The 26,326-nt window shown below is 46.8% G+C and overlaps 1 protein-coding gene across 1 annotated transcript in view; it reads left to right on the top strand.

The window, feature by feature from the left end:
* LOC144773693 (histo-blood group ABO system transferase-like) overlaps positions 1-26,326 on the top strand; it is a 128,254-nt gene that overhangs the window by 26,675 nt on the left and 75,253 nt on the right. The window contains exon 3 of the mRNA XM_078658841.1: positions 25,390-25,452. Coding sequence (XP_078514967.1) covers positions 25,390-25,452 — 63 coding nt within the window. The remainder of the gene's footprint in view (positions 1-25,389; positions 25,453-26,326) is intronic.

Here is a 26,326-nt window from a genome sequence, read left to right as displayed (position 1 = left end):
AAGTTACGGCATGACATCATGCCAGATGAGCACATCGATGTGCGCTGTTCACCCTGCCTCACTTCTCACTAGTGGAGAAGTTACGGCATGACGTCATGCCAGGTGAGCACATCGATGTGCGCTGTTCACCCTGCCTCACTTCTCACTAGTGGAGAAGTTACGGCATGACGTCATGCCAGGTGAGCACATCGATGTGTGCTGCTCACCCTGCCTCACTTCTCACTAGTGGAGAAGTTACGGCATGACGTCATGCCAGGTGAGCACATCGATGTGCGCTGCTCATCCTGCCTCACTTCTCACTAGTGGAGAAGTTACGGCATGACGTCATGCCAGGTGAGCACATCGATGTGCGCTGCTCACCCTGCTTCACTTCTCACTAGTGGATAAGTTACAGCATGACATCATGCCAGGTGAGCACATCGATGTGCGCTGTTCACCCTGCCTCACTTCTCACTAGTGGAGAAGTTACGGCATGACGTCATGCCAGGTGAGCACATCGATGTGCGCTGCTCACCCTGCTTCACTTCTCACTAGTGGATAAGTTACAGCATGACATCATGCCAGGTGAGCACATCGATGTGTGCTGCTCACCCTGCCTCACTTCTCACTAGTGGAGAAGTTACAGCATGACATCATGCCAGGTGAGCACATCGATGTGTGCTGCTCACCCTGCCTCACTTCTCACTAGTGGAGAAGTTACGGCATGACGTCATGCCAGGTGAGCACATCGATGTGCGCTGCTCACCCTGCTTCACTTCTCACTAGTGGATAAGTTACAGCATGACATCATGCCAGGTGAGCACATCGATGTGTGCTGCTCACCCTGCCTCACTTCTCACTAGTGGAGAAGTTACGGCATGACGTCATGCCAGATGAGCACATCGATGTGCGCTGTTCACCCTGCCTCATTTCTCATTAGTGGAGAAGTTACGGCATGACGTCATGCCAGGTGAGCACATCGATGTGCGCTGCTCACCCTTCCTCACTTCTCACTAGTGGAGAAGTTACGGCATGACGTCATGCCAGGTAAGCACATCGATGTGCGCTGCTCACCCTTCCTCACTTCTCACTAGTGGAGAAGTTACGGCATGACGTCATGCCAGGTGAGCACATCGATGTGCGCTGCTCACCCTGCCTCACTTCTCACTAGTGGAGAAGTTACGGCATGACGTCATGCTAGGTGAGCACATTGATGTGCTCATGCTCACACTGCTCACTTCTCACTAGTGGAGAAGTTACGGCATGACGTCATGCCAGGTGAGCACATCGATGTGCGCTGCTCACCCTTCCTCACTTCTCACTAGTGGAGAAGTTACGGCATGACGTCATGCCAGGTGAGCACATCGATGTGCGCTGCTCACCCTGCCTCACTTCTCACTAGTGGAGAAGTTACGGCATGACGTCATGCTAGGTGAGCACATTGATGTGCTCATGCTCACACTGCTCACTTCTCACTAGTGGAGAAGTTACGGCATGACGTCATGCTAGGTGAGCACATTGATGTGCTCATGCTCATGCTCACACTGCTCACTTCTCACTAGTGGAGAAGTTACTGCATGACGTCATGCTAGGTGAGCACATTGATGTGCTCATGCTCACACTGCTCACTTCTCACTAGTGGACAAGTTACAGCATGACGTCATGCCAGGTGAGCACATCGATGTGCGCTGCTCACCCTGCCTCACTTCTCACGAGTGGACAAGTTACAGCATGACGTCATGCCAGGTGAGCACATCGATGTGCGCATGCTCACCCTGCCTCACTTCTCACTAGTGGACAAGTTACAGCATGACGTCATGCCAGGTGAGCACATCGATGTGCGCTGCTCACCCTGCCTCACTTCTCACGAGTGGACAAGGTACGGCATGATGCATGCCAGGTGAGCGTTGTAGAGGAAGGGAAATCTTTTCAAGAGAGTCATTTTCTCTCTGGATTTCCCTTGTCTTTTTGAAACTCAGGAGCAGCAACATTATTTTTATAGCGCCCAAATTCAGGGTTGCAAGCCCTTACCCCCGAACTTGGTCATTCCCCACATAGGGTTTCACACTGACAATCGTGTCCTGCACCAACAGTGGAAAGTTACCTGCTCCTTCCGTTTAAATTTTCTTGAATACAGGACATTCCAAATGTTCTTAACACATTGAAGCCTTTTGTGCTTAACACCCTGTTTCCCCAACTATTGGGACAGCAGCACACTTGTTAGTTACCAGTTTCCACAACCAGCATGGCTGATATAGCTATCCGGTAAGGGGATATTTGCTTAACTGAAGTAACTAGTTGCTTGCCCTCGGTTCCAGAGTGCACTTACTTTGCTGAATTTGACCAGACAACTGCACAGACCTTTTGATTGCTAAACCGTGGCGAACACGTTGATGGTGTCAGATCTGGTTTGAGGGTGTATGTATTATGCCCACTAATGAAGTCACCGCACCCTTTGGTTGAGTGAGAACTTACACATCTCACCAGGCTTGCTTAGCTGCCGTCCGATCACATATGCACACTACTTGTTAACCAGCTGTGACCCTTGATGCATTGACCAGCAATATACCTAGTTCACATAGTTTTCTCCGGAATTGATTGCCTTCTACAGAATCAACCCGGGTTTGGCTTACATTTGGTCACCTTGTAATTCATGTTGGAACATTTTACCCCGCATAGCCAGAGAGTCTTGCGTATTAATAATCCGATCTTAGTGTCGGAATCCAAGATTCCCAGTTTCATGTTATGCTGCAACCCACCTTTTCTGGATCCGCTGGGACCCCCTCTGCTTCCCTGCAAGTAACCTTGTTACCTAATACAGCTCCCGTTGGTCTGTGAACATGCGCACGGCGCTGCTTATCCTTCTTCAGGAAGTTAAACTACCTCACTTGACCTCTAGGAATGCGATGGCCTCCCATGAAGGGGCTCTACTCTTACCAGAGCTATAGTACCCTTCAAGCTACAGAAGGCTCCCACCTCCTGCCCTGTAGTTGCGATCCTTCTAGCACTCTCAGTGCCTTAACGCGCGTCTCCCCACTCTAAGGGACGGCAGCACCCTTGTTATCTGACCGCTTCGTCAACCAGCCTCTCTAACATGAATATCAAGGTGGGGAATTTTGTGCTTAAATGAAGCCGCCCATAACCTACCCTCGGAGCAGAGTGCACTTCCTTCATTGAAGTTGACCAGACATTTGCACTGACCTTTTTGATTGCTAAACCATAAGCGACCAGGAATGCTCGTATCGCGCACCTTATTGCAGTCACAGCACCCTGTTGAGTGACGACTTCCTCCACCTACCAGGCCTCCTTAACTAAAGCTCGATCATGTTACCCTTGGAGCTCAATCCAGCTATAGACCTACTTCCCTTTGTTATCCCTGGAATGGTTGCCCCCCACGAAATCAAGACCGCATTCAGCTTACATTCTGATCACCTTGAAATTCAGGGTGAGACATACCTACCTGCCTGACTACAAAGTTGTGCTTATATTAACAATGATACTGGTAGACTCTAACATTCCCAGTCCCAATTCTTTCCGCAGCCCCATTGGTGGGTCTGCTGGAACCATACTGCCTCACTGCGAGTTACCTCGCTACCTCAAGCAGCTCCTTTAATGCCCTTGTATGTCCCCGGGAGACACCGGCAGGCTAACTCTCTGATGAACTAGGAACGAGTGGCCATAAGCAGGTGTGTCCTCATGTACTTGCCAAGAATCCCTTCTTTCTTACAGAAATTACGCCTGTTTAGTTCCCTCAGTGGAGACTTCCACTGCTTAACTGCTTAACTGCTAGCACGGTGTGCAGGTACGACATTTATTGTGTAACAACCCGGTTTGCGCCCACCTTAATGTACTATGCTGTGGGCAAATAGGTACCCCACACGGTATCCTATAGGCCATACAATTCATAGCTCTGATTGGTTTCAGAATAGTGACCCTTATTAGCAGACCCGGCTAATTGTAACCCTAAAGACGGTGCGACTTGCCACATTCCCGGTTCATGGACCCCACCCATAATCCAGCACATGCAAACAAAAGGAAATACCGGCAGCAAATTGCTCCTTTGAGTGGCAATCCCATAAGAAAACAGTGCTCAGACTAGAGTTGCGCTGTTCTTCCTTAACTACTTCTGCATGCCTGCCAATTGGAGGAGGCCAATACTTCTCAAATTAAGTGAGTAGGCAGTGGGTACCCTCTAATTTATAAGAAATCTCACACCCAAGCATATGCACATAGAAGGGGCAGAGTTGAAGTTTTAGAGCAAACCTCTTTGCGACTTTGGGCAGTGATCTAAGTTTGATCTTGAGTCCCTGTGCTATCGATGGACGGAGAGTGCTTTATCCCGTAATTAAGGGGGTAAATTGTACATTTGACCTCCATAGTATTCGGACCTTTTAAATACTGCATAGGCCTGGGCGGTAAATTCCATTCCGTTCGCGGAAGTTGGGTAATTTCGCGTTCCACGGAGAACGCGAAATTGCCCAAAATTCTGCGTTCCACGAGTTCCCGAAATTTTTTGCTTGTTCGCGTTCTCAAATGCGTGTTCGCAAGATATTTCCCCCCCAAGCATGCAAACAGCGATTGCAAACAGTAAAAAAGTATAGCGAACAAGCAATTCCGCGTGTTTGCGGAATTTCTTCGTGTTCGCTGAGACTTTTTTCCGTTTTGCGGTGATTTGCGTAACGCGATTACGGAAATTCCGCCCACCCCTACTGCATTACTGACCAAATTAATGATTCTTCCCTACTCCATCGGGCTGAGATAATAGAATTCTCACTCCCTCTAGCCTGTCAAGGACCCCAGAATTAATCAACAACAGCTTCCAATAGTATAATGATGCTTAACGATGCTGTGGCAACTTGTCAAAGCCACTCACAGGTCCAAAGAAGGCTGTGCATTGCGAAACAGCGAGATGGATTAGCCAGTACTGGTGAGCCCAGGCAAGACCGGGTGCCCTTTGTATCCCAAAAGCAGTAACCTATTTATTTATTTATTTTTCCTAGCACATACTGGAGCCAAGGGTATTGGAGCACTTGTGACCACCAGTAGCAATTATTCAAGGACACATACCTTTTTAGTTGGCACGAGGAGATAAGTGATTTGCGCAGTGTCACAGGTTGAAGTGTTTGTTGTGCCAACCAGGTGGACTTCCCATTGTGGCCAATATAAGCCAGCCTCACAACAAACATGGCAGCCTTCATCCGCGGAACATTTCCTGAGGCCATAAGAATGAGAACCTTGTTGTCGCAGGTGTCCATCGTGCTCAATCCTGGTCGGTGGGACTGCGGGTGCCCCGTGAACTGCTGCCCCAACTACCCGTGAATTGACCGGACTTGAGAAGAAAGCCCTTTGTAGGCAGTTGTTACATGAAGCGTAGGCGGTTTCCCTAGCCAAGGATGAACACCGGCACTCCTCTGCCACCCGGACAGCGTGACCAGGAGGGACAGAATTGGCCCCTGACCACCCTCCCTATCTGGGCAGGGCCACCCACAAGATAATTCCGGCTTCAGCAACATGGCTCGTGAGTCTGAGCACCGTGGCTCATGACGAGCTGACCTCGTCATGAGCATGGGAGGGGTTAAAGAATGACCTGAGAACCACGCCTCCTCCCCTACAGCCTTACTCCCGGCCCTGCGCCAGTAATGCAGCTGTAGTGTAAGCTGCATAGGCGATATTACTGTGAGAAGCCATTACAAAAGCATCAAAAGCACCGAGGCACTGCTAGAAAGCCCGACGACCACTCAAGAGGAGGAGGACCAGCGATCCCATAGATTCCCTTATTTCTTTAAGCCCCGAGGGCTTACTATGAGGAGCTGCTCGGTGCGAGCGTCTTAGGCCCAGCCGGGAGCGCCGCACCATGTGCTGAGGCTGCATTAAATACTCTTGGCACCTTTGCCTTTCCCAGGTCTTCCGAACTTACCATGGAAAAGACTCCAGGAAAAACCTTATGGTTTGATGCCTGCACGTGCGAGGGCTGATAACTCCTCTTTTAGTAGGAGGTGGATTCTCCCCCGTAACACAATGCGGCATGCCCCGGCCATTCCAATGGATCCCCCTCCCTGTGCCGTCCTGCACGTGCTGCCTGCTGGGAGATATATTATAGCTTTATAGCCCGCCTAGAGGGCTATACCGGCTATTAAAGGCCCGCCCCAGCGTTAAAGGACAGAGCCGAAGGCGAGGGCCTTTAACAAAGGAGAGGACCTTTAATAGCCGGTATAGCCCAGCTACGAAGGGCTATAAGGCTATTAGAACATTCTGTCACTAGAGGGCAAAATGTTCTAACACAAAAGAACAAAGCCTTATGGGAGCGCGAGGGGATTGGAATCCCCTCAGGCTCCCTGAACCCTTTGTTCACAGCTAGAGCTGTGAACAAAGGAACATTGGAATGTTGGATCTCCGGGCTTAGACCAGCCATTATAAGCCCAGAGCACTCCATTGTTTTCAATGGAGTTCCCAACATTCCAATGTTCTAATAACTCATAGACCACGCCCCACCAAATCGGCATTTGAACCCACAGCCCTTAAGTGGATACCGCAACCCAATGCCCCTTCAACATCTGGCACCAACAAGGATGATACACCTGTTTGTTGGTAGGCTCAGGCTTAAGTGATCTGGGCAGAAACGCAGGATGTTGAGCTCATGCTGAGACAGAGGCCTGCGTACTCAGCACCCCAGTTGTGGGCACAGCCATTGCGCCACAGCATTGCTTGGCACCCAGGGGCAGATACATGAAGCAGAGGTGAACACTGGCGCAGCATATTGAAAATGCAGCCACTGCGAGTTAAACACCGCTTGTTTTTACCCATCGAAATATGCAGCTTTCTGTTCATTTGGAATGGAGCACACCTGGAGAATGCAAGCATTGATCCCTCTACCTCGTGCATGATGAGCTGATGCACTGATGCACTCCCAATCGGCCTGATACCCCCGCCGCCGAGCGTGCGTGTAACCGGATGCACCAGCAGCCCCACAGTCATTATTTACAATGCTCCCAACAATCTTGCCGGTGCCCTGGGGTGAAGAAGGCAGAGGCAGGGGGGATGGGGGGACACCACGGCGACTCCCCCTAAAGGCCCTGGAAATAATGTGCTGGTCCACCGGTAATGTGTGGACGCAGGGAACACAACCTTTGCAACATCGGCCCCACAGTTGCAAATCCCATTCCCGCCACGCCTAAAGGATCCCCTGGGGGCGGGGAAAGTAAAACCAGGGTCTCCGGCCAATGAAATGAAGTTACCACAACCTCAGGACCACTGCAAGAGGATCGATCAGCAAAGCAACAGAGCAGCCCAGGAAAGTGTCAAATCAAGATAAATCTCCAAGGTGATGAACAAAGGATAAGTTTCTTCAGAGAAAGGAAATGTCCCATCCATAGCTGGATCAAGTCAGGTGCAACTGACTTCTTCACCACTCATCCACATTGCATTGCTATGGAGCTGCTTAAACAATAACCAGAGCTCTTAAAGGAATAGGTATATACAATAATGTAAGAGCGAAGTGAAATGCACAATACTACAGAAAGCCTGCGCTCCGGCTACTGGCCCACTCGCGCATGTCGCTGAGGGCAGGGGACCACACCCCTAGGGCAAAGTCAGGCCGGCGCTCCACAGTCAACTGTGGCCATCCCCTTTGTGCGGTTCATCCCCCAAGGGGTCGGGCCGATGCGCCACTACCGCCCCTTGCTTCAACGCCACCGGGCAATCCAGGGCGCTGAACCCGTAAAGAGGGGGGCCGTGTGAGAAAAGGTAAGAGGAGCTGAAAAGGCTCCTACTTAATGCTGCTTTGTTTAAGGTGGTCACCTGCGCGGCGTGAGGCAGAGAAGTTAGTACCCCCTTTACCCTGCCCCGTCCCAATTCCCATGCCACAACCCCACCCGCAGGTACAAACAATCCTCCTGCGGGGGGCCAGACCAGGGAACATGCAGCTTATGCAGGGTCCCACAAGGGCATAGCCTAACTTGGAGGGATGGGGGGGCTGCTTCCCCCAATGCCGCACTCACCTTGCCTCATTTGCGACCGATTGCACGACCACAGAACAGCATGTCCAGCAGCAGGTATCAGCACAACCAACAAGACGGCGTGTCCTGCGCAAAGAGGATGCCAGAAAGGCAGGGGGAGGTATAAGTACCCTCCCCCGACCTCTGTGCGCCGGAAGTGACCCACCTAGCGCGCCAAGGCAAGGGGACTCCTCGCCGAGTCCCACCACTAGAGGGGTGGTGTACGTGCCGGATGTATAACGGTACAACGCGTGGTATTACCACGCGTACCGTTACAATGCGCCTTTTACAACGCAAGTCGTTACCACGACTTGTGCTGTAGGGGTGAGGACTTAGGAATAGTTAAATTTACTATTCCAAAACCAGCCTACGTACAGTAGGGAAGGTGTTGGAATAGTAAATCTACTATTCCTTATCCTTGAGCGCCCTCGAGCGCAAATCGTGGTTACCACTTGCGTTGTAAAAGACGCGTTGTAACGGTACTGCGGGGTAACATCCACGTTGTAAAGGATGTTCCCCGTACGTGCCTAATTGTCACTAAGAGGGCCGTCCTTTTGAGGTGGCCCCTGTGTGGGCCGCGCGCCGCCGCATTCGCTCACACCTCGCCTGTAACTTTGAATATATTTATCAACCCGCAGAATCTTTTGTTTTGGGTGGGGGGGCACTGCCGGGAGTGAGCGGAGAGGGGCAACCTTAAGAGACAACAGACTGACTCTAGTGAGGAATAAAGAAATGCCAAGCAGCTTTCAAACACAAGCATCTGCAATGCAATAGGTCTCGCATTTACGCGAGTTTAAGCTATTAGCATTGTAAATGACAATGCCTATTTTTTTTGTTTTTTAAAACGTAAATAAAAGGCATTGCCATTTATAATATCAATACCTTAAACTCGCGTAAATGTGAGACCTAGTGCATTGCAACTATGTGTTTCAGTGTAAAACTGAGCGCGGCACCACGTCAAGGAACCTTGTTCGGTTTCTTTTTTTTTTTAACTTTAACCCTGAGCACGGTGTCCTTGAAGTAAGCGCCGCGCTCAGTGCTCAAGTTTTAAAAAAAATAAAGAAACCAAGCCTTGTGTCCTTGAAGTGGCACCATGCTCAGTTTTACAGTTAAAGAAAAAAAAACAGAGCACGGTGTCCCTGAAGCAGGCACCGCGCTCATTATAAAAGTAAAAAAAGAAAAAAATTACACAGAGTGCGTTGTCCCAGAAGTGGACGACGGTTCAGTATTACATTAAAATAAATGAATAAATAAACTGAGTGCGGTGTCTCTAAAGCGGGCGCTGCTCTTAGGATACATATAAAAAAATTAGCATCCGCCATTGTCCCTATGAGTGGGAATATGACTCGTTACAACACGAACCAGCCCCTGCTGCTGACACGAACCAGCCCCTGGATTGACCCCACCGCAGGCTCCTTGATTGATACAGGACCTGTTCCCCACGCACGGCCGAGATTCAGACGGCCCGCGATACATCGGATACCCTGCCCCTGTGCAGACACATCGCCTATTTGTACATTGCCAATCACTGTTCACAAAGATACTCCGGATCGGCACCAATATCCAGCACTTCTCAACCAAGACAACCAGTCCTGATGATGATCCCAATTCAAGAGGATCAAAACGCCGTTGACTCTACAGCACAATACTAGGCGCACCTTCAATTGTGGCTCAATATAAAAAATTACAAATTACCTCTTACAGTGATGTCTTTTTGTCACTGTACTTGAGCCACTCACTGTATATTATTAGCACTATTGTCACTGTGCGCCGTCCACGCTGTCACCCTATCACTTGCGTCGCCACGGTCACCATGTACACGTCCTTGAGCACCAAGTACACTATGGTTGTCACACAAATTGTTCTATACAGTGCTGCTTTAACTGTATATACCCGACAATAAGAAACCTTTAATGACTTGCATAGTAATGGCTTTGCGTGGTAACAACGCAGTTGTAATGGCATTGCGGTGGGATGACCATGATGTAAAGGTTGTCTCCCCATATGGGGCTATAAACAAAATAGTGCTCACTCCCTAGATAAAGCCAACGATGTACGGAGCCAAGTAACAAGATCCAGTCGTCATGGGCAGTCACAAATGGAGACAGGGCGGTTACAAGGAGGGACTCACAAGCCTCATAATGAGTTGGACGCCATCATTTACCAAGGACAAGGACACCAGCCAATCAAAAATATGGGCAGAGAGAAGGCGAGGCTTACACAGCATACTCGACTACTGCATGCCTCGCAGACCGAGCAGCACATGTGTGCTGCCGCTAGCCTCGACCTAAAAAAAAGAAATTATCAAACAACAGCGCTGGAGAAACAGTGGATAGGAGAAATTGAAATCCGGCAAGAGTGTGTCCCCAAACGGCGTTTGCTGTCGTGACCGGCATGAGGTGCTTAGTACTTTCACTGATAAATGTTTCATTGTGCAAGCGGGCGCCAAGAGTCAGTCACAGCGTGCACATAGACATGCTAAAGCTGTATCTTCACTTTCTCTGGGCTGTTCACCGCATGGCTTCCGACATAGGCAAGGAGTGCACTATCACTCCTGAGTAGCGGTTCAATGATGCTTCAACGCGGCGCCCTCACAGCTTAAGGAGTTCTTTGTTCTAGCACCATAAACCAGGCCCTCCAGGGGCCAGTCCAACTCTCGGCCAGCTGGTGACGTGTCAGTATCAAGGCAAGTCCACAAACCGAGACATAACTGAATACGTTTTTAATCTGAAGAACAATCCCAGTAGGCAGACCACCGGTGCTCAACCACTACTCCTGTCCATTGCCTCCATTCCATATTTCATTGCTGCAGTCCAGTATACCTCCAGTGATAGGTATTTCAACACCATATGATAGTACTGAGCGTCTGACTCATCTCATCTGGGGCATGCTGTCTGCACACCTGGGAACAGAAGGTTCACCCTCTTGGGATTGGTACATACCCTGTTTAAGAAAGAAGGGCATATTCCCTGTATAAGAAAGAATGGTACATACCCTGTATAAGAAAGAATGGTATTCCATGTATAAGAAATAATGGTATATACCCTAAATAAGATGAAATGGTATATACCCTGTATAAGAAATAATGGCATATTCCCTGTATAAGAAACAGTGGCTTCTACCCTGTATCAGTAAGAATGGTATATACCCTGTATATGAAAGAATTGTATATACCCTGTATAAAAAAGAATGGTACATACCCTGTATAAGAAAGAATGGTATTCCATATATAAGAAATAATGGTACATACCCTAAATAAGATGGAATGGTATATACCCTGTATAAGAAAGAATGGTACATACTCTGTATAAGAAAGAATGGTATTCCATATATAAGAAATAATGGTATATACCCTGTATTAGAAAGAATGGTATATACCCTGTATAAGAAAGAATGGTATATTCCCTGTATAGGAAAGAACGGAATATACCCTTTATAAGATAGAATGGGATATACCCTGTATAAGAAAGAATGGTGTATACCCTGTATAAGATAGAATGGCATATACCCTGTAGAATGGTATATACACTGTATAAGATAGAATGGTATATACACTGTATACAATAGAATGGTATATACCCTGTATAAGAAATACCACTGGGTCAGTTCCAATCTGGCCTTCCATGAGACACTAGGAGTCTACCACAACACATTGGTTGAATATTTATCGTAGGTATGCCCATATCATCAGACAACCAATCGCGCAGCCCACATTGAGATTGTGCACCCAGTACCTTGTACCACTGGGATATAGCACATTGTCACCCTCTAATTGTACATATGCCTTTAGGTTAATTCTTCTGCGGCAGTTCTGGTATGCTATTTGCCCACAACTCGCGTCACAGCCACAACTGCACCATGTAGCAAAAAGTGGGGTGCTGCAAGGTCAGGTGTACAAACTCCTCAGCCACACCATCCATATATAGATCCCAACCGCAGTGATACCCGTATTCACCCATTCATGGAGTCCACTCCAGTTTCCCTTTCGCAGAAAGGCCACAAGATATGTTGAGGGACGTTTGTGGGCATATGGCAAAGCCCTCAACCACACATAACTGACCGTTGTAACCAATATCCTAATGCTTTGAAGGTGGGACTTATTGTCTGGAGTCAACAATAATCTATCTAGTAGGGGTGGGAGGAATTTGCGCAATCGCGTTACGCAAATCTCCACGAAACGGTAAAAAATCTCTGCGAACAAGCAGAAATTCCGTGAACATGCGGAATTGCTTGTTCGTGATACTTTTTTTACTGTTCGCAATCGCTGTTTGGGTGCTCGAGGGGAAATAACTCGCGAACACGCATTTTGAGAACGCGAAGTTGGGGAACGCAGAATTTTGGCCAATTCTGCGTTCTCCGCAGAACGCAAAATTATGCAAATTCCACCAACGGAACAGAATTTACCGTCCAGGCCTACTAACTAGTGTATTATTTGTGGGGGCTCAGTTTCCTCTCTATTACGGGGTCCCCTTTGATAATCAATCATCTAGTAGTCCGGGGCGACCATTCCCCTTATACCAGTGGGCAATTGTAACTTTTCCAATTCTATTCTTTTTCACTGTGGTCCCCATAGCAGCTGAAGCAATAACCCATCAATGTCCCTGGAGATCTTTCAAGGTATCTGTATTGGGACAGTAGTGAAAACAACACAGCAACCTCAGGAAAAAAAACATTTCCCATAGAGCAATTCTTCCACCATCGACAGCAGCGACACAAGCCAGAACTGAAGAGCTGATTACAAGCAGGACACTGCCACTATGATGCTGCCCATTGGTTGATGCACACCCTCAGCTATCTAATAGTTTCTGTCTCTCTGCGGGTGGTACCCCTCGCTTTACTCAAGTCTGCCATCTGCCGTGAGGGTCGCTATAGGAACAGCACATGATTTCTGCCAGTTAACCCGTTGGCTGCTTCAAACGTTCTGCGCCAGTGCTGAACATTCGAAGAAACGGGTGGGGTCGCGTCGGCCAACGGACGTGCGCAGCACTACCGAGGTAGTGCTTGTGACGACCGTTGGCCGACGGCAGCAGCCAACGGGATAATCCTTAGTCCTGATATCTTGCCAAAGTGCTGTACAACACCAAAGGCTGCCTTTCTTATACTCAACTAGCCTATGCTAATGCAACATATCATCTGCATATAATGATGAAGGCTCCCAGTTTTCCATTTTTACAGATTAATACGGCCAAAAAGCAATGTATTTCGTGTCTATATTTATTTTTAAAAGTGCAAAAAATACAGAAAATTGTGCTTCTTGTGAGTGACTCTCCGGTGTGTCCTTGCAGGCCAATGGCTAAGCAGGAAGACAGCATAAGGAGTTAAAAACAGGATGAGATTTCCTTCATTACTGGTATTTGTTAACATACAATTGTATATTATGCTAATATTTACCTGTTAGTTTAGTGTTTTGTTATATTTGGCTGCATTATTTTCTACAACGTGACAGGCATCAACTTTTATGTGTGTTTTTATCAGTTAAATAAATGTGTAAAAATACTATTTTACTACTCCATTTATTCTCAAAACACAACAGAAATAAGGATAAATACCAATACGTTACCGAAAAATAAATATGGATAAATACAGACGGGAATCTTAAAAAACTAAATACCATAAAACTGGGAGCCGTAATAATGATACATACATAGTGGCCCTATTGATAAATATCCCACAATAGTGGTTGCCCTGTCAAATAGTCCCAGCCTGCAGCTATGGAGCTGTCACAAACAGCACCAGTGACAGCGCACAAGCCTGCCGTGTGGCATAGCCCACAGGGCCGCTATCAGACATTATGCTACCAGTCTTGATACGGGCTCTAGGATTTCACACATAGAGAAGTTCCCACTGCAGAGGGTCGACGGCCTTTAAAATGTCTGTTGCCAACTTAGATCCTTGGAATAGTCTGGCAAAGAGTAATGCAACAGCAAAACACACAAGATGATGTACGGAATATTGCACAATGGCAAAACATTCACCCCCAGTCACAGATCAGGGTTTCATCCATCGTTATTTTGCTCACCAAGCCACCCCAGTTCAGACATGGCCATATGCAAATCAGTCTTGACCCTGTGCCTCATGGGAACAGTCCAGCCCGAACTGCCAAGCCATGTCTTCCCTGGACCGAAATCAAGCATCCTTGGAACGGTTTCTGGCTATCAGCCGTCTTCAGCCTGGACAGCTTGACTCCAGTGGCGTAGTGAGCACGGGACCCTATGCCCAGACGTGGTAATGCAACACCTGTACCAGCCTTCTGATGTTTGGAGTTGTGCTGTGAGCGGGGACAAACCCTGACTAGTCCGGATGGATCAAGTCTCGAAATCTAGCTCGCGATCTTTTGGCCAATACGCGTTTGAGGGTCTTGTAATCCACATTCATCAGCAACAACGGATTATCCGAGGCCACCTTCTCGCTGTCCCTACCTGGTTTGGGCAGGGTAGTGATCAGCACACGAAGTTGGCTCCAATCCTACAAGCTTTGGAGAAAGTTGCTCACTGTGTGCAGCATAAAATTCTATAGGGAACCTTTACAGATCCTCAATGGCCCCTCTGATTACTTACACTGTTATTACCTCACAAAGAAATTTGGCATCAGCGCTGGATAATCTATGGAACTTTGCATTTATTACATAATCATGTATCACATGTGTATTTAGTACCCGCGTAAAGCATATAGGTATAGATGCATCAAAGGAAAAACTGGTCACAAAGGGGCAGATTCTGAGAATCTGCCCCTTTGTAACCAGTATTTTTGCATTTGGGATCCCAATTTAAGAAATCGCAAATTGAGAATGTCTTCCCATTCATTCCTATGGACCTCTAAGCCCATGGAATGAATGGGGAGGTATTCCTTAATTGCGACTCGCAATTTGCGAGTCGCAATTAAGGAATGTTTAGAAATCGCTATTTTTTTTTGCGATTTCTACATGCATAGCCTTTTGCTATTCCTTATTAGCGAATCCTTATTTTTCGCTAATAAGGAATCGCAAATGGCATTGTTGATCCATCTATACCATAGTTGTGTGTAGTATTCACCTAAAGACATGTTAATCCCTGCTTGTGTGTAGACCAGATTCCCAGCAGCGCCCTCAATGTACAGAATCTGCAAGCACTTCCTATCAGGATTAGCCAATCATGCAAGCAACCACCCAGTTTTCCATTTTGTCATGCCCCTTATAAATACACCTATTGTAGTCATAACCCTTCAAAAGCTCTACTGAAGCCAGCAATGTTTCTTGCTCTTCCCACACGCTAGTGCTAGAGGACAGATCAGTAACCATTCCTTTTTCCAACGTATTGTGCAAGGTTTCTTGTGTAAGTATGTCATTATTAAGCTGTACTTTAATCCCTACTAATGTGGCAATTCAGTGTCCTCATAACACAACTTTAAAAGCTTCCCTCTACATTAGGGAAGAAGCTGCCATGCCTTTGTTTTTGCCTATGTAATTCTTGGTGGGTACCCCAGGTCCTGCTCAAAACACTGGGTCCTCCAGCAGTTCAACTTTGAGCTTCTTTCTCAGTATCACTGTTTTAGGAGTATTCCAATTGATAGTCAGCAACAATTGATTGTGGTCCGAGTGTGTCCTGGCAAGATTCTCTGCACACACCACCCTCCCATGCATATCCGCACAACACAAAAACATATCAAGGCATACATGCAACTCATGTGTTCCAGACTAGAACGAGTACTCTAATTGGCGGGGATGGAGAATCCTTATAGAATCTCATACATCCAGATCTTCATCTTTAACACCTTCGACTCTCATGGCGAGCTCAGCTCATCATTAGCACACAAGCTCGTCATGACCGTTGGAACGCTCACACACTGGGCTGAGCACACAAGCTCATCATGACCGTTGGAACGCTTACACGCTGGGCTAATTCCCCTGCTGTGCGAGCGTTCTACAGGAACGGGTGTGGTCATGACGAGCTCAGCTCCTCATGAGCACACAACCACCGTGGCTCATGACGAGCTGAGCTCATCATGAGCACCGGGGCGCTGTGCACGCCTCCCCTCCCCTCAGAACAGCGGGGAAATCAGCCCCGCATGCAACGGGTTAAGAAAGTTGAGGGGCTAGAAGATGCTTATGAACTTTTGTGCCCTTCAGGCCTGCTTCTTCAGCAGTCTGCCTCTGTTCTAATGGTGAGATGTAGAGTGAACTGGGTCAGTAATTGTGCCTCCATGGCTTCCATACTGGCAAGGCAGCAGCACAGTAGTTCATAAGAGAATTATCATGGTATGCAGGCTTAGTCCTCCTCAACAGGATGCTCAATGAGTTAAAGATCAATTACAGCTTACTTTCCCAGAGACAAACAGCTGGGCTGATGCCCACCGCCGGTCAGTGTACAGGGCCTCTCTACAATTCACATGTCCAGTCTATCAGTTTCTTCTTCTTTGAAAACGAGTCTTAGAAGACTAAGGGCCCGATTCACAGAACTAACTTAAGACAAAATCCTAAACTTACTACTTTTGGTATTCACAGAAGGCATTTAGTAGCAGTAAAGTAAGGATTTTGTCTTAAGTTTGACTTAAGACAGACTTAAGAGAAACTTAAGACAGACTTAAGACAGACTTAAGACAAACTTAAGACAGACTTAAGACAGACTTAAGTTAGGATTTTGTCTTAAGTTAGTTCTGTGAATCTGCCCCTCTGCCATTGTAGGATTCTGCAGTGGCCTCTGCCCTTGTGAAGAGACCTAGCTACACATTCCAGGAGCTGCAAAGGGAAAATAGGAAACTGGTTGAAAAGGTGGTGGATGTTCAGTATAAGTCCTCCTTTTTACAAAGGCCATTCTTATGCTAAAGAAATGTACATGCGCAGTTACGAGTAACCCTAATGACAGGTGGTTTATTGTAATTCACTCATTCTTATCTATGTTTGTGATGGTCTAGGCATAACATTACTGGTTGTAATGCACTTGGACAAAGCAGTCATTACAAACAAGTAAATAAAAAGCCTCAAGCCTCAGCATTTCACTTTGCTCAGAGAATCCAGATGGTATTTTCATTGGATGTAAGTAGGCACTGCAAAAACTATAGTTAACTGTCTCAATCAGGGACTTGTACATAGGGCGTCCAAAGGGCTACACCTAGGATCCTACGGCACTCATGTACAAAGATTTTGCATCAGGGTTGCATTACTTTTTTGACACAGCCCTGCTGCTGAATCCCATTTGGTATTTATAAAGCCACACATGTCAATTTGCGTGGCTTTGTAAGAACGCAGCGCATTCAGCTGCCTTCCGTTACTTTGCACCAGGGACAGGTTCCACTGATGCTGCATGGGCGTTCCCGTGCATCCTTCCATAGAGGTTTATGCAAACCCATATTTAAAAAGAGGTGGAGACATGGATTTACGTCAAAATGGTGCAACTGGCTGAGGCTTGTGTAATGATAAGACATATTCGCCTTGTTTTTTCCTTTTTGCATATGTGCTGCATTCTGCAGCTCACAAACAAGAAGGAAAAAGCCCCCAAGGGTTTATCTTTTACAATAAGATACCCATTCCTGCACAAAAACTATCCTGACCACAACGCAGGCAACCTTGCACTAAGGCTGGAGGGGGGCCTGTGTTGGCTTTAGGTCGCACAGACAACAGAACTGGGGTGTTTCTTTGAAGATATGGTGCAGTTCTTTCACGCAGTGCAGCAACTTTATTTACTGCACTGCGTTTCGTGAATTCTTTGTAAAAATACCCCTGTTCGGGAGTCAATACCAGTTCTCCTCATGCTCAGGCACAACCAGGGTGCTCTGAGTATCACCAGAAGTGATACTCTGTGCTGCTTCTGGACTTTCCCCGCAAGAGATGACATCACGCACATGAGCTGTGGACTGCATGCAACATCAGGCCGAGAAAAGTTGCTTGCATTGATTTCAGTCCAACAGCCAAAACATGTCCCAGCATGAATATTCTTCCAAATAATGAACTAATATACTGTTTAAACATAGATCAATCAATCAATCAATCAATCATAGCATTTGTATAGCGCACTACTCACCCGGGAGGGTCTCAAGGCGCTTGGGGGGAAGGGGGCAGCTACTGCTCGAACAGCCAGGTCTTGAGTTGTTTCCTGAAGGCGAGATGGTCCTGCGTCAGCCGAAGGTGGATGGGGAGGGAGTTCCATGTCTTGGCCACCAGGTAGGAGAAGGATATTCCTCCGGCGGTGGCTCTTCGGATGGGTGGTACTGCGGCGAGGGCGAGGCTAGTGGATCGTAGCTGGCGGGTGGGCGTGTAGAAGGTCAGGCAGCCGTTGAGGTACTTCGGGCCCAGGTCGTGGAGAGACGTGGGTGAGGAGCCTGAACGTGATCCTCTTGTTGACGGGGAGCCAGTGCAGGTCCCTCAGGTGGCCGGAGATGTGGTCGCGTCGGGGGATGTCCAGGTTGAGTCGGGCGGAGGCGTTCTGGATGCGTTGGAGTCTTTTCTGTAGCTTGGCTGCGGTGCCGACGTAGAGGGTGTTTCCGTAGTCCAGTCGGCTGATGACGAGTGCCTGGGTGACCGTCTTCCTGGTTTCGGTCGGGATCCATCGGAAGATCTTGTGGAGCATGCGAAGGGTGTGAAAGCATGATGAGGAGACGGCGTTGACTTGTCTGGTCATCGAGAGGGAGGAGTCCAGGATGAAGCCCAGGTTGCGTGCGTGGTTTGTTGGCTTGGGAGTGGTGCCCAGGACGGGGGGCCACCAGGAGTCGTCCCAGGTGGAGGGTGATGATCCCAGGATGAGGACTTCCGTCTTGTCTGAGTTCAGTTTCAGGCGGCTGTTCTTCATCCACTCGGCGACGTCTTTCATTCCTTCGTGTAGGCTGGTTCTGGCGGTGTCAGGGTCTCTGGTGAGGGAGAGGATCAGCTGGGTGTCATCGGCGTAGGAGATGATGTTGAGGTTGTGTTGGCGTGCAATGGCTGCAAGAGGTCTCATGTAGACGTTGAATAGGGTGGGGCTGAGTGATGATCCTTGCGGTACGCCGCAGATGACTTCGGTGGCCTCGGATCGAAACGGGGGGAGGCGGACTCTCTGTGTTCTTCCGGCGAGGAACGAGATGATCCACTCCAGTGCCTTCTCTTGGATGCCGGTGTTGCTGAGGCGTTGAACTAGGGTGCGGTGGCAGACAGTGTCGAAGGCTGCAGAGAGGTCCAGGAGGATGAGTGCCGCTGTTTCTCCGTTGTCGAGCAGGGCTCGGATGTCGTCGGTGGCTGCGATGAGGGCGGTCTTGGTGCTGTGGTTGGCTCTGAAACCGGACTGCGAGGGGTCGAGGGATCCGTTCGTCTCGAGGTAGGCGGCAAGCTGTCTGTTGACTATCTTCTCGATGACTTTATCATGAAAAGGGAGGAGCGAGATGGGGCAGAAGTTCTTGAGGTCGGTGGGGTCCGCTGTTGGTTTCTTCAGTAGGGCGCTGAGCTCGGCATGCTTCCAGCTCTCCGGGAAGGTGGCGGTGTTGAAGGAGGTGTTGATGATGTTCCGGAGTTGGGGTGCGATGGTGGAGTCGGCCTTGTTGAAGATGTGGTGGGGGCAGGGGTCAGTTGGTGATCCGGAGTGGATGGTGTTCATCGTGCGGGCTGTTTCTTCGGTGGTCACCGTGGTCCAGGTGCGCAGGGTGATATAGACAAAAAAGAAAAGGATTTCAACAGCACACCTCTTATCATAACATCAATAACATATATGGGAATATGTAGTCCGAATCAATTTAGGCATAGAGACAATCACAGCAGTTTTAGTCAGACATACTTTTATGTGTATATGTGTATATATAAATGATTGAAGTATATTTTAATATTTCCAGCCTTGAAAAAGTCTTTGTAAGACGAAACACGTGTCGGCAAGCCGTGTGCTGGGAGCTTTTATTGAAGTGTTTTTGGAATAAAAGAATATCAAGATCACTACACGTCTTGGATCCCTATGTCTGACTGAAACTGCTGTGATTGTCTCTATACCTAAATTGATTGGGACTACATATTCCCATATATGTTATTGATGTTATGATAAGAGGTGTGCTGTCGAAGCCCTTTTCTTTTTTGTCCATTTATTGCACACTTTTTGGGTAAGTAAAACCATTGGGTAGTTGGTGTAGCAAGGGCAAATTAAGCACCCTAATCCAGACTTTTTAAGAAATTTCTGATATTACACGTATATATTATAAAATTGCTCTATGAATGTGTGGACGTTTCCCTATTAGGGAACACTACTACCCACTTTATGTTGATACTGTTTAAACATGTTGATACCTACAGTTCCTTTTATGAGCATTCCCACCATGAAAGGTGAACAAAACATGAGCTTACTAGGAGCTTCCTACTAGTAGCTGAAAGTTACAAAGTGCCAAACATTTGTAGACAAAAGGTGCTTTTAACAAAGCAAAGGCTTCAGTACAATAAGACCTTCTGACTAACATTTATTTATTTATTTATTTATTTAATTTGCGGGTTTGTATCGCGCTAGGATCACATCCCGAAGGAGTATCTCCGCGCCTTTGGCAGCCTTATTGCAAATAAACAGTACTGGCAGTGTAACATATTAGTTTTGAAATAGAAAGGTTTTTAACTTTCTCCTAAAGCAGAGGTGCTCCTTACAGAGTCTCAAGGAAAGTGGGAGGGTATTCCATAGCATTGGACCAGCAATGGAAAGTGCTCTATCGCCTTGTCTTGCCTTTTTTGCTCTAGGTACCCGCAGCAAAGCCTGTTCACTAGATCTCAGGGATCGCGAGGGTACATAGAGAGAGAATTTATTGGACAGGTACATGGGGCCTTTCCTCTGAAGACACTTGTGTATGATACAACAAGCCTTGAACTTCACCCTCTGTTTGATGGAAAGTCAATGCAGAGTGGTCAAGAGGGGTTTAGATGGGGCGCGGGGGGGCTGATTAAGAACAAGGCGAGCCGCGGTGTTTTGAACTACCTGCAATCTAGAGATTACTCCCTCGTTAGCTGAAAGAAGTAACCCATTGCAGTAGTCTAAGCGACTCAACACTAAGGCCTGTACTAAGGTTTTCCTGGTTGAATCAGGAAGCAGAGGAAATACTTTCCGCAACATCCCAATGATGTGGAAACAGGACCCCACCACTTGATTGGCATGTTGCTTGAGAGAAGGTTCCTGGTCTAGACGAACACCCAGATTCTTAACCACCTGCTTGGGCTCAGGGACTGGACCAAGATCTTGCGGCCACCAGTCGGGGGACCACAGGAGTTTGGCCTCACCGAACAGCATCACCTCCGTCTTTGCAACATTGCATTGCAGGAGGTTAGATGCCATCCAGTGGGCCACTGCCTTCATCCCCTGGGAAAAGGATTTCCTGACCTCATCCGTAAAGGATTTAAAAGGAAAGAGGAGTTGGGTGTCATCCCCATATGACACAGGGATGAACCCATGGGATCTCATGATGTTCGCTAGGGGGGCCACATAGATGTTAAAAAGGGTAGGGCTCAAATAAGAGCCCTGTGGCACCCCCTTCGAGATTCCCAACTCCTCTGACCGATAAGCACCCAAGGTGACTGTTTGGGTGCGATCTGTCAAGAAACTCCTCAACCAAGCCAGAGCCTTATCTTCCAGGCCGATGTTAATAAGCCTGGTGGTCATGATGTCGTATGACACAGTGTCAAACGCCGCAGACAGATCCAACAGAACCAGGATAACAGAGTAGCCTTTATCCTGGAACATGTGTAGATCGTCTGCGACTGACAGCAAAGTGGTCTTGGTGCTGTGTCTTGGCCTAAAACCCGACTGGGAGGGGTCCAGTCCATTTGTCTCTTCGATGTATTTTGACAAATGTCTATTGACAAATTTCTCTATGATTTTGCCCATAAAGGGGAGAAGGGAGATAGGTCTTAAATTGGTAAATTCGGTCCAGGGAATAGCGGTGTTCTTCCTCAACGGTCTCATTAGCGCCCTTTTCCAGTTTCTCGGGACCTCACCAGTACTAAGAGATAGATTAATTAGCTGTTGAATTCCTGGCCCAAGGACTTCTGCCAACATAGGCATAATGCGGGCTGGGATGATATCCTGAGGGCTACCACTCTTAATCTGAGTGATTAATGCAGTGACCTCTTCTAAAGAGATAGGGGGAAAGCTTTTAAGGCAGTCGGAATTTGGTTTCTGTTGTATGTTGTTGTGGGAAAGGTTTGTTTCGGCTACCTCACTTGCCTTCGAGGCTACTATCTTTTCATAGATTGTATCAATCTTCTTCATGAAGAATAGTGCGATCTCCTCACATAGATCTTGGGATGCAACCTCTATGGTCTCACATGCTGCTGGTCTGGTAAATGTTTGTAGGATTTTATACAGCACTTTGGAGTCTTTCCCAGCCTCTGTTAATTGTGTTGCAATGTAGTTTTTCCGAGCTGCCCTAATGGCTTTGTGGTATGCCCTAAGTGAGGTTTTGTGATGTTCCTTATCATCCAGCCTACGAGACTGTCTCCATACTTTTTCCAGCTTCCTGGTTTTTAGGTCTCATGACCTTAAATGCGCGCAAGCGCATTGAGGAGCGAGAATTCAAGTGCTCGAAATCCTCTTCAAACCAAGGGCTTCGTTCCTTGGCGTTTTCTTGAAGTTCACGTGGCCACAGGCACGCGCTTTTGGGCCATAAACTCTGTTCCCCACAGCCTTACATTCATTTCTCCTCCCCCTTCCCAGCCAGCTTCCCCCAGGCCGTAGCAGCACTCCTCCCACACCAGCACCTCCCCTCTCTCTCCCCGCAAACACAGCCTTTACATACTTCAAAGGCTTATCACTTCACACGGCCGCAGGCCGTGCAACCAGAGCACTTCAGTTGGTGCGCAGCCCCCCTCCCAGCACTGCCCTGTTACTCTCGGCCAGGCTCCGCATTTCACCCATTGAAATAACTTTAGAGCAGCATAAAAGGGTATACAAACAAAGTAATGTAACTAAACAGAACATATATTCTTAACTAAATGTGGCATATACATGGATAAAATATGGAACGTATGTAAGCATAACATACCATATGTAGAGTGCACTGTGCAGAGTGCAGTGTGCAGAGTGCAGATTGTGAGTGCAGATTGTGAGTGCAGATTGTGAGTGCAGATTGTGAGTGCAGATTCAGAGTGCAGATTCAGAGTGCAGAGTGCAGATTCAGAGTGCAGATTCAGAGTGCAGAGTGCAGATTCAGAGTGCAGAGTGCAGATTCAGAGTGCAGATTCAGAGTGCAGATTCAGAGTGCAGATTCAGAGGGCAGAGTGCAGATTCAGAGTGCATATTCAGAGTGCATATTCAGAGTGCAGAGTGCAGATTCAGAGTTCAGAGTGCAGATTCAGAGTGCAGATTCAGAGTGCAAAGTGCAGATTCAGAGTGCAGAGTGCAGATTCAGAGTGCAGATTCAGAGTGCAGATTCACAGTGCAGAGTGCAGATTCAGAGTGCAGTTGCAGAGTGCAGTTGCAGAGAGAACTCAGCAGCACCACCACAGCATCACTCAGCACCACCACAGCACCACTCAGCACCACCACAGCACCACTCAGCAGCACCACTCAGCACCACCACAGCACCACTCAGCACCACCACAGCACCACTCAGCACCACCACAGCACCACTCAGCACCACCACAGCACCACTCAGCGCAATCCCAGCATCACTCAGCGCAATCCCAGCATCACTCCGCGACATCACAGCATCAATCTGTGCAACCATTCAACAACAACTGGTTCAATGATGTTCTCTCAATGTTTCAAGCTTTATTACAAATGTCACAAAATGATGTTATTTCATTTCTGTTCTTGGATTTTCATCACAATAAAATACACTGAACATAATCTTCACAAACGTTATTTACAAAAGTTTAAGCTATTGCCAATATAAATTACAATCACTTTTATTTAAGTATTAATTATTTTAAAAAATTAAAAGCCGTTGCTATTTGTAATATCAATACATCTAAGTCACGTAAATACAAAACATGTTGCATTACAAATGCTATAGTCGTCACATGTGCGAAAGTTATAACTATTGGCATTGAAAATGACAAAGCTATTAATTTAGCTATTTTCAAAATCAACACATAAATAAAAAAATTGTCATTTACAAGACCAATAGCTCAAACTTTCATAATGCGAGACCTATTGCATTGCAAATGCTTGTTTGTTTCAGCAGTCTCAGGTCTTCGGAGAACCATATTTCTTGTCTATCTGCCTGGCGGGGTTTGTATATTTTCAGCGGGATGGTGGAGTTTATTGCTTCACTAACTGTCTTCTCAAACCGCTGGAGCTCAGTGGTCATGTTTCCTGAGTAGTCATTAAGCAGGGGGGCTTTATACACCTCTCTAAAAGTATCCACCGTTAAATTATGCCAGGGTCTTCTTTTAGTAGCCAAGGTGGTCTGTATACGTGGCTTATCCATGGCATCGGTGTAGAACTTTAATATAAAATGGTCAGTCCATTCTACCTGAGTAGATATTGTACATGTAGTTAGGAGTGAGTTAGAAAACACTAGGTCCAAAGTATGGCCTGCCTCACGTGTAGGTCCATGATTAATCTTTTTGAGACCTAAAGAGTTAAGATCCGTTAGGAGGGTTCTAACCTCCGTGCATTTTTCTAACTCCCCGTGCATATTGAAGTCCCCTACTAGCAGGAAGTTCTGATTTTCCTCTACAAATGGTGCTAGGGCCTCTATGAGGGCAATGGAGAAATTCCCACTCGGGCCTGGAGGGCGATAAACCAAAGCACCCTTTCTATGTTCCCTAGATGTGGAACTGAGTTTAAAGATTAGTAGTTCCATCTGTGGGGTGCTAATTTCCTCCAGAGTAGTAATATTTAGTTCCTCTCTGTGAACAATTGCCACCCCCCTCCTATTTTATTAGGACGATCCATTCTAATTATTTTATATCCCATCGGGATGCCTAGTGTGATTGCTGGGACTAAGTGAGGCTTGAGCCAAGTTTCCGTTAGGAAACATAGGTCAGGTTTCTCTGTTGCTATCAGATCCCAGACCTGTATGGCATGCTTTAATAGCGATCGTGTATTACAGAGCAGATTTTTGCTCCCCGAAGGGGGATTGATCATGCGTATCTATTCATTTTACTACAACTAACTAACACAGTGCAGCATCTTACTCTTCTCATGGTTGAAATAATACATACATTTCATATCAAATGAGCTAAACTAAAACTAAATATATAGTATAAACAGTACAAAAAGGGCCACATGTAATATGGTCCTTCAAAGCTGGGACTGTCCCAGGTGACATTTACAAACCATTCGTCCTTCAGTCTCGTAATTTGTTATATGACCAAAAATCCTCAGTTTTAATATTGAAATATAATATGAAGTTGCCTGTTATGTACACTCTGCTCATTCTATAGAGTTACAGGGATCAACAAACAATTCCTAAATTGGAGTTTATGGTAAAGCTGTTAATGAAATCAGTCTGCTGAAAGGTAAAGCAAATAAGTCACTACTGAGTTACTAAACTCAACATTTGTTTAAAGGCCTTCTACCCAAGAAGATAGACAAGATCTGAATTGCAACTTCCTGGAAGAACTACCTGTTCCTGCTACCCAAGAAGATAGACAAGATCTGAATTGTTGCTGCTTGGGAGAACCTCTTCCTGGGATACCAAGGTGAGTTTTTCAATTAAGTTCCTATATTCTATTTCTATTCTCTATTTGATTATTCTTAGCTCCTGCTCTTCAGCTGAATCATGTACTCCATAAACATGAATTAGCTAACTCTCGAGATCTAAAAAAAGTGTCAACCGGTAAACCATGCCGGCATATTAGTTGTATAATCTTAAAAAAATAATTTTAAAAGTAAAACTTTAGCATATGTAAATTTACACAATTGTATGATTGTATCTGTGTAGTTTTACTCTTTGCATTTTGCAAAACTTTACTGAAGTTTTGTCAAACCCAGGTTTGCAGACACAATCCGGGAAGAAGTTTATGAATTTCCTTTTACGGCTTTACAACAGACAGAGTTTCTGCTGGTATAATTGTACAACTACATCAGCTGAAATGGCATCACTATTGAGCAGTGCAACAATTTCTGGGGGTTTTTTCTTCACAGGGAGGAATACCTTTTCCAACACCCCCTCCAATTTGGTAGTTATTTTTGTGCTACCTTCTCCTACTCATCCTGGCAAGGCAGGAGTACATCACTGACCATTGCCATGGTGAAAAGGGATTGGAGAGTAGCTTTAGAAAACCCCCCACAAATTAATAGAGTTTGGGGCTGTTCCTGAATTTATAAGGAAAACCTGACCTTGAACGCCCACACGACTTTTGCTATTCACAAAGGACATTTAGGAGTAGTAAAGTTAGGAATCCTAATTTTACTCCTCCTAAATGCCTTTTGTGAATATTGAAAGTCTTAAAGTTAGAATTTTGTCTCAGATTACTTTTGTGAATCGGGCCCATAGTTTATTGA

This window comes from Lissotriton helveticus, chromosome 8, assembly GCF_964261635.1.
Source record: "Lissotriton helveticus chromosome 8, aLisHel1.1, whole genome shotgun sequence".
NCBI classification, from domain to species: Eukaryota; Metazoa; Chordata; class Amphibia; order Caudata; family Salamandridae; genus Lissotriton; species Lissotriton helveticus.
Note: the sequence above shows the minus strand (reverse complement) of the source record. Positions and strands in the feature narration are given on the sequence as shown.